Here is an 8,738-nt window from a genome sequence, read left to right as displayed (position 1 = left end):
GCGTGGCAGGAGACACCGTTGGTTGGTGCGCGGCGGAGGGGCGTGGCACGGGAGGCGCCGTCGGTTGGCCGGCGGCGGGCGGGGGCGGGCCATGGCGCTGCTGCTGTGCCTGGCCCTGACAGCGGCGCTGGCCCGCGGCTGCTTGCACTGCCACGGCAACTTCTCGGAGAAGTTCTCCTTCTACCGCCATCACGTGAACCTCAAGTCCTGGTGGGTGGGCGACATCCCCGTGTCGGGCTCGCTGCTCACTGACTGGAGCCAGGACACAATGAAGGAGCTGCACCTGGCCATCCCCGCGGAGATCAGTGAGTGCGGGGCCCCGCCCGGGAGCACCCCCGGCCCAGTCAGGCCCCGGCCCGCTCACACGCCTCCTCCTGCCGTCCCCAGCCTGGGAGAAGCTGAACCAAGTGGCGAACGTCGTGTACCAGAGAATGGATCAACTGTACCAGGGGAAGCTGTATTTCCCTGGTAAGGGGGCGACCGCCGCGCATGGGGAACTGAGGCAGAGCCCACCCGCCCCATGACACCTCAGGTCCGCCCGCCAACTGTGCGTGACCCCCCACCCCTTGCCTTCCCGCCATCAGGGTATTTTCCCAACGAGCTGCGAGCTATCTTCCGGGAGCAGGTGCACCTCATCCAGAAAGCCATCATCGAAAGTGAGCAAACGAGGGCTGTGGGGGAGGGAGAGTGCTGCTGCCCAGGGTCTGAGGACCCAGGGCTACGCGAGTATTTCAGTCTCCTTCCAGGCCTGGGGTCCCGGCCAGGTCGTGGTGAGACTGGAGTAATGTGAATAGGGCGTCTGGCCTGGTGCAGCCAGGTGTCAGAACTCAGGGCAGAAACGGGGGAGAAGGGCCACACCCTGAGGGGGGCCCTTTTCATCCAGTGGGCACCAACAGGAGGCCTTGAAGGATAAATCCCACCCGTCCCTGCTACCTCCCCCCAACGGGTCCCTGGAGGCCTCAAGAGTCTTGCGGCTGCCCTCCCCCGTGCTTTGCCCCATCCCAGGCTGGGGCCTACCTAAGTGGCCAACGGACAGGCCCTGAGCCTTGGGCAGCCTGGGAGGGGGAGAGAGCGGGGGACAGGACAGGCCTGCTAAGAAGGCGCCGGCTGTGCTCTCGTCCCCCCACAGGCCGCATCGACTGTCAGCGTCACTGCGGTGAGTGAGCCTCTGTCCCGGTTATGGGGTGTGGCGGCAGTGGCGGCAGCTCGGGGCCCCAGAGGCTGAGGGTGAGGGTAGGGTGCGGCCGCCTCTGGTGTGTTACAGGCATCTTCCAGTACGAGACCATCTCCTGCACCAACTGCACGAACTCACACGTCGTCTGCTTTGGCTACAGCTGCGAGTAGGGCTCAGACGCGGGCGGCCCCCTGCCCCTGGGGTCCAAGGCTCTCCCTGGAGGGTCCCCTCATCACCCAGGCAGGGAATGGAAGCCCCCCACCCGGCCCGTGAATGTGGGCCGCGCCCCCCTCCACACCCCATGTCCCCGCAGGTCGTCGGCAGAGTGGAAGGCAGCAGTGCAGGGCCTCCTCCAGCACATGTGAGTCAGGGCAGCTTGGCTCGGGGAGACCCCGATCAAGGCCGCTTGGCCCTGACTAAAGTCCTGCTGTCGTTGTAGAAATAACTGGAGCAAGTAAGTAGTTGCCGCTCCGCAAAGGCAGTGTGCATGTGCGTCCTCGTGGGTGAGTATGCGCCGGGGCAGCCACAGAAGGCAGCACCTGCCCCCGGTGTGGCGGGCCCAGCCTCTACCTCCCAGGGTCTCTGAGCTCGTCTGGCACGAGGGGGCACATCCCGGTTAAGTGGTCCCCAGAGTCTGGTCCTACCCCTGCCCCAGGCTGGTGGCAGGCTGTGATCGGAGCTGGGGAGGGCGCCCCCTGGTGGAGGCGTGCTCCAGTGGAGGCACCTCAGGGCCACAGGCACAGCCTCAGCCCCAAAGCTCAGAGCTAACTGGGGCCCCATTGTGTCTTTCAGACAGAACACCAACACAAGGTAAGCCCCCCGCAACAAGGCCCGTCCTCCTGGAGCGGGGGTGTGTGGCGTGGGGTTGTCCCGGTCAGTGGGGGAGGGCAGGGGTGTTGGATGGGGTGGGCACAGCCGGGCAGGGCTCCCTCTCTGCACCTGGGACATGTGGACATCACCTCTGCAACCCCGCCCATGCCATCACTGCATGAATAAACATGAGCTCCTCCTGCCCCTAGCCTGGACACACAGAACCACTCCAGCCTTTTGAGTGACCCAGTGGGGGTAGGCCGCAGGGACATGGGTGGACTCCAGGGGCAGGAGTTGTGCCTAAGCCAGAGATCAGAACCCCATGCCCCCCCACCATTGCTGCCTTCGCAGCCCTAGTCGTGGGAGTGTAGGGCGTGACCCCACTGCTGTCCTAGGGATGTGAGAACAGGCAAGGCCTCCGAGTTCAGCTTGAGGGTCTGTCTGCAGCCCTGTCACATGCCCAGCTGGGATGAGGGGCCCAGGCCTCCAGCAAAACCCCACCAGGGAGAGCAAGGTGTGGGAGGGGAAGAAGGACTGGGGCACCCACGTCTCCTTGCAGCTTGATATCACCAAGCTTCAGGTGTCTGGAGTCCTCGCACCTGGCCAACCTGACTCTGGAAAACGCCTCCAAGTGCCTGATACAGCACTGAGGGCGGCCAGGCCAGCCAGACCCGCCCCCGCCATGGTGCGGGGCCTCCGCTGGACCGCCTCAGCCTGGCGCTGTGGAGCAGGCCTGCTGCTGCCTGGGTGCTCCACCCGGCTCGGAGCCCGGGCTGGGCCGGGCTGGGGCTGGGAGGACGGGAAGGGAGGTAGATGGGTTTGTATATAGCGGCAGGATCACAGCTGTTTGAGGGAATGATTAAATATCCCTGACATTTCTCATCCCGAAGTAGTCCTTGTTGGGGCTCCGGGCTGGGGCCCCAGGCGAGGTGCGACCTTGGCTTACAGGGCAGGGCTGCGGGGCTTCCCAGGCGCGCACGGCAATCAGCCTTCAGAGCAACTGGTTCTTTTGATGACACGAAAGGAGGCTGTTTGGTGAAAGCCAAGGCCAGCATCGGTGTATCTTGGGGCTCCTACCACATCGGCTGCATTTCAGCCGAGGCACAGGAACTGCTGTGCCCACCACTTGGCCTCTTAGTTTCGAGAAAACACCCAACATGGGTCATGAGGGGACAGACCCGAATTGTGACCCAGGGCTCAACATCCATCCAGCGGACGGGAGGTGCCTCTGTGCCTGTGGATGCCATGGTGAGCCCAGCAGTTGTCTGGCTCCTGGGCTGGCCCTTCCCAGCCTGGTCAGCCGACGATCCCTTCCCCCAGCTAAGGGGTCCCCTGCCTGGCGTGGCGCCTTCCTTCCAAGGGCTCACTGACAGAACACTGGCCTCTGCCTGCCCAGGAATGTTGAGATCAGGGGAACGGGGAGCGGGAAACTCCAAAGGGATGCTCCAACGCCCCGGGACCTGTGCGGGGTCCACGAGCTGGAGCAGGGCAGGCCAGGCCAATGACCACCCGGGGGCCACCTGAGGCCTCTCTCCCCACCCGCTGCCGGAGGGGGCTTCCGTGCGGGGCTCCGCACCTGCCCACGTTTTGGATTCAGGTTGGAGTTGATTTGGGCTCTGCTGACAACAGTCCTCTGTACACATGGCATCAGTGAAGCCATATGAAACCTTGAGAATTAAAACAGCAGCAGGGGATTTCCCTGGTGGCGCAGCGGTTAAGAATCCGCCTGCCAATGCAGGGGACACGGGTTCGAGTCCTGGTCCGGGAAGATCCCACATGCCACGGAGCAACTAAGCCCATGCGCCACAACTACTGAGCCTGCGCTCTAGAGCCCGCAAACCACAACTACTGAGCCTGCGTGCCACAACTACTGAAGCCCACGCGCCTAGAGCCTGTGCTCCACAACGAGAAGCCACTGCAATGAGAAGCCTGCGCACCGCAACTAGAAAAAACCTGCACCCAGCAACAAAGACCCAACACAGCCAAAAATAAAATATAAAATTAAAAAAAAGAAAAAACAAAACGAAACAAAAAAACCGCACAACAGCAACACGGCCTTCCTTCCAGCATCTGTTCCTGCTGATTCCTGGGGCCCTGGGGTCTGTACACGTGTGTCTGGACTCCTAACCCTGCCCTTTTCTCACTAGGCACTTCGAAGATTAGAAATGAGGGTGTGTGTGCGCGTGCATGTACAAGCGTTTACCTAACTTAAACTTTATTTTAGTAATGTTTCTGCTCACCCTGCACACCACTTACGAATGGGGTTCCCTAGTAAAAGGAGGGAGATCGGTGGACGCCTCAGAATCCCGTGTGGGGGGGTGTCAGGTGGCTCCTCATTACCACCAGAGCCCAGGGGCCTGGATGACGTGAGGACCACGTCCCCTCCCGAGGGGCCGAGGGGTGCATGGCAGGAGGGCAAGGGCTCCCCCCGCACACTGCAACCTCCATGAGGGTGCCCTGCAGCCCCCCTCGGACCACGAGCATTTCAGGGGCTGTGTGCTGACCCGCACAGTGGGTCAGAATCCCCTGGCTGGGGGGCATACACTGTCATGGGCCAGAGACCCAACAGGTGAACGTCTGTTTTGCAAGTTTATTGGATCATCTTGACACAGAATCATTACAGCAGCGTGATATGTCTCTCCTTTATACGGGAATGTCGATAGCAAATAAATTCTTATATAACACATCATACATTTCGAGATTCTAGAATCACTGCACAGGATTCTGTAATAGGTTACTCTACATGCTAAAGTGACAGTTTTCATCAAAAGGAAAAGTTAAAACGTCATCGAGGACTGTCATTTCTGAGGAAAGTTCCGTCTCACGGGGGTGGGCTGGGGTCCCCCCTCCCTGCCCCTGAGGTGCATTTCAGGGGCCCAGCCGCCCCTGGACACACGTGCTTCGCCATCAGGGCTGCGGAGCCCAGGACTAGGCCCTTCCGCACGTGCAGGCACAGACCTGCAGAGAGTCCAGTGATGAGCAGAGGGGCCAGAGTCGCAGCTCTCCACCACTCACCCCAACACCTGACTGGGCACGGAAGCCAGTGAGGTCCGGGATCCCCGCTGGGCACCCCCCGCTCAGCGGACACACGAACACGGTGGTGGGATGAACGGGATGTAATGGACGAGAGCCTGCACGACCCTCTCCCACCATGTGTCCTGCGGGGAGGACGTGACCCTTGGCGTCAGGGATGAACAGGAATGTCGCCTGAGTAGCTAGCCTGTTCTTCACCCCCCAGCTGCCAGTGGGCAGGGCATCTGGGGACTCATGGGACTTGGATGGCTTGACAGAAGCGGGACGCACCACCCCGTTTGGTCCCCACCAGGAACCGGCCTGGATGGCGGTCACCCCCACCCTCGGGCAGCTCCTGTGGCCACGTGCACAGTCCGCTCCGGCTACAGAAGTCCCTGCTGGCCTGGGGAGTGGAAGGGGGCTTCTCGCCAGAGAGAGCAGTGAGGGCGAAGTAAAAAAGATGACAGGATAAATCAACGCAACATAAACCTCAGTGTCTACACAGTGGATGACGGTGGACTGGGTTATCTCCCGGCTGCACCCAGTCCTTGCGACAGAGGAGAAACCCGGCACTTGGCCGCCCTCCCCGCGAGCCCTCCCCATGGCGGGCGGCAAGCTCAGCATTTGGCCAGCGTTTCCTTCATCTCCTCCAGCACGTTGCTCAGCAGCGTTGAATCGCTGCACTTCCCATCCACCGACACCGACTTCTCACCCTGAAACGGGGAAATAACGGCCAGTGCCTTGAGACGCCACCCTGCGACTCCCAAGTACCTCCAACTTTTACAAATGCTCTCCTATGCCCGGGTGCTTTCACAATCAAAAGGAGGGGCTCCAGGCAAGAAGGAGCAGGTGCACCGCGCCCTGCTGTCTCCCAGGGGCCCAGGATGGATGCTCTGGCAGAGCGCAGCAGAGGCAGCAATGCCAGCCCTGCAGAGGACACACAGCCCCACCCGGCCCGGCCCCACGGGCACGCAGGAGCCAGCTGTGCAGAGAGGAAGGCTGTGAAAACCGGAGGGCGTGGGACCAGACATCCTGCAGCTGGAACCTATGTGTCAACGCTCTCCACAGGGTGTAAGGAAGGCCCAGGGTCTCCTCCTATTCGAAGTGTCCAGGATATAGTCCAAAATCACTTGGCACCGCAAGACCGGGGAAATCTCAGCTCACGTGGAAAAGACAATCAACAAACGCCCACCGAGAAGAGGTGGATGTTGGAATCACCTAACAGGCTTTGAAGTAGCTACTAGGAGAACCTCCCATCACCAACCACATACACTCCTGAAGCACACAAGAAAACACAACATCTCAGCAAAGGAATGGAAGAGTCAAGATCAACCCAGTGGAACTTCTAGACCTGAATACAACAGCCAAGATGAAAAGCTCACTGGATGGGCTCAACAACAGAATGGACATGACAGAAGAGTCAGTGACCCAGACAAGAGATTAATGGAAATAATCCAAGCTGAACAGAGAGCAGAAAGGAGTCGGAGGTGGAGTAGGGTGGGGAGAGTAACAAAAGGTCTGAGATTCACATCACAGGGGTCCCGGAAGGAGGGGACAAAGAATGCAGTGCTGAAGAGGTATTTAAATCATAGCTGAAAACTTCCAAGTTGTGCAAAAGACATAAACGCACAGATTCAGCAAGTTCGGCAGACTCCACACAGTTAACATAAACCCAAGGAAGTCAATGCCCGGACACATCACAAACTGCTGAAAACTGAAGACAAAGAAAAACCTAAAATAGCCAGAGGAAAACGATGCATTCCCCAGTAAAAGTAAAATGTTCCTTGTCAGAAACCACAGACACCAAAAGGAAATGGCCTAGGGCCTTCCCTGGTGGTCCAGTGGCTAAGACTCTGTGCTCCCGATGCAGGGGGCCCGGGTTCGATCCCTGGTCAGGGAACTAGATCCCGCATGCTGCAACTAAAAAGATCCCGCATGCTGCAACTAAAAAGATCCTGCATGCTGCAACTAAGACCTGGCGCAGCCAAATAAGTAAATATTTCCTTTTTTTTTTTTTTAAAAAGGGGGAAATGGCCTGTTTTTGGGGTACTGAGTGAAAAGACCAACAAAGCCAGAATTTCATACCCAGCAAAAATAGCCTTGAGGAATACTGAAATAAAGAATAATCAGATGAAGGAAAACTAAGAGAATACACATCCAATAGACCTGATCTAAAAAGTTGTTCTTCAGACAGAGGAAAATGAGCCAGAAGGGTGGAACGTGAGGAATGAAAGCGACAGAAATGGTAGACACGTGGGCGAGCACAAGAGGCTATCTCACCCCCTCCCACCCCCACCTACACCCCGAGTTCTCTGAAATCTGTAAAGCTGTAACGTGGTGTAAGGCGTCTTCAACGTCTGCAAAGGCAAAACCTAAGACAACTGCCCATGAGAAGGGAGGGTCAAGGGACCGAGAGGGTGTGAGCTTTTTACATTCCGCCTGAGTTCCAAGTAGACTGTGCACACCAAGTGTGTAATGTAATCCCTCGAGCCCCCCAAGCAGATACACGGAGACCATCAACAACACAGCCAACATATAAACATGGGATACTGTAATGCTCACATACGCCACAGAAAGTGGGAATAGGAAGAAGAGGAACGAAAAACACAGGGAAAAAACAAAATGTGGGACAAACCCAAATGAATCAGTAATACTTTAAGCACAAATGGTCTAAACATGACAAGTGAAAGACAAAGATTGACAGGATGAATAAGGACACGTGACCCGAACTCTACAGCATGCACAAGGAATTCTTATCCAAACAGGATAAAGGCAGGTTCATAGCAAAAGACATACCACGTAAGCACCCATCAAATGAGAGCAGGAGTGCCTGTACTGATACCAGATAAGGTAGCCTTCAGAGAAAAGAACACAGCCCAGGACAGAGAGGAGCACACCCACTGATGAGAGGGTCCCTTGCCAAGATCCCACAATTCTAACGGTCCACACAGCCAACAACAGGGCTCCCACACATGGAGTAAAGCCTGACAAACTGGGGGAGCAGACCAACTGACCACCACTGGCCTCATGCTCCTTGCTCACTCATCAAGGCCCAGAAGAAAATCTGCAATCTGCAAGGATCCAGAAGAAAAGGAAAACGCCATCAACCAGCAGGATCTAGGTGACAGGTATAACATGCTTCCAGGCACCTATGGAATATCCACCCAGAATGACCACATCCTGGGCCAGAGCACAAGCCTCAGCACGTTTCAAAGGCCTGAAAAGTCAAACTAGAAATCAGTAACCAAAAAGCAACAGGAAACTTTCTAAATGCTTGGAAATTAACATACTTCTAAGTAATCCAAGGGTCAGAGAGGAAGGAGTGATAGAAAGTATTTTGAACTGTATAGAAATTAAAATGAATCATAAAAATGTGTGCAGTTCATCCAAAACAGTACTTAAGAGAAAATTTTATAACACTAAAAATTTTATTAGAAGAGACAGGTCTCGGACTTCCCTGGTGGTGCAGTTCCCAATGCAGGGGGCCCGGGTTCGATCCCCGGTTGGGGAACTAGATCCCGCATGCCGCAACTAAAGATTTACATGCCACAACGAAGAAGTCCGCGTGTGGCAACTAAAAGACCTGGCTCGAGTCAAAAATAAGTAAATAAACGAACAAACAAACAAATATTAAAAAAAAAAAGAAGAAGAGACAGGTTTTGGTCTAAGTTTTCACCTTAAGAAACCACAAATGAGCAAAATAAACCCAAGGCAGGCAGCAGTAAGGACATATGCAGCAGAA

General features: G+C 56.6%; 2 protein-coding genes across 15 annotated transcripts in view; one reads left to right on the top strand and one right to left on the bottom strand.

The window, feature by feature from the left end:
• The first annotated feature begins 40 nt into the window (after positions 1-40).
• IZUMO4 (IZUMO family member 4) lies at positions 41-2,869 on the top strand. Of its 5 annotated transcripts, none has more exons than XR_004480277.2 (9): positions 41-305; positions 388-468; positions 585-656; positions 1,130-1,156; positions 1,238-1,340; positions 1,488-1,535; positions 1,614-1,677; positions 1,967-1,984; positions 2,544-2,869. XR_004480277.2 is itself a non-coding variant. In XM_004286353.3 (9 exons), the coding sequence occupies exons 1-9, from the start codon at positions 92-94 to the stop codon at positions 2,632-2,634; spliced, it is 642 nt and encodes a 213-aa protein (XP_004286401.1). In that variant the 5' UTR covers positions 42-91; the 3' UTR covers positions 2,635-2,869. The 5 variants fall into 5 exon arrangements, 3 of the variants coding, with proteins under 3 accessions (XP_033273384.1, XP_049564508.1, XP_004286401.1); XM_004286353.3 differs by having other exon boundaries at positions 42-305; positions 1,265-1,340; positions 1,614-1,628; XM_033417493.2 differs by having other exon boundaries at positions 1,967-2,869.
• Positions 2,870-4,560: 1,691 nt separating this feature from the next.
• AP3D1 (adaptor related protein complex 3 subunit delta 1) overlaps positions 4,561-8,738 on the bottom strand; it is a 45,034-nt gene continuing 40,856 nt past the window's right edge. For all 10 annotated transcript variants that reach the window (XM_049708528.1, XM_049708527.1, XM_049708530.1 and 7 more), the window contains one exon: positions 4,561-5,709. In XM_049708528.1, the coding sequence (XP_049564485.1) occupies positions 5,614-5,709 (96 nt within the window). In that variant the 3' untranslated portion in view covers positions 4,561-5,613. The remainder of the gene's footprint in view (positions 5,710-8,738) is intronic.

The sequence above is a fragment of the Orcinus orca genome, chromosome 3 (assembly GCF_937001465.1).
Source record: "Orcinus orca chromosome 3, mOrcOrc1.1, whole genome shotgun sequence".
Classification (NCBI taxonomy): Eukaryota; Metazoa; Chordata; class Mammalia; order Artiodactyla; family Delphinidae; genus Orcinus; species Orcinus orca.
This window is presented reverse-complemented; position numbering and strand designations above follow the sequence as displayed.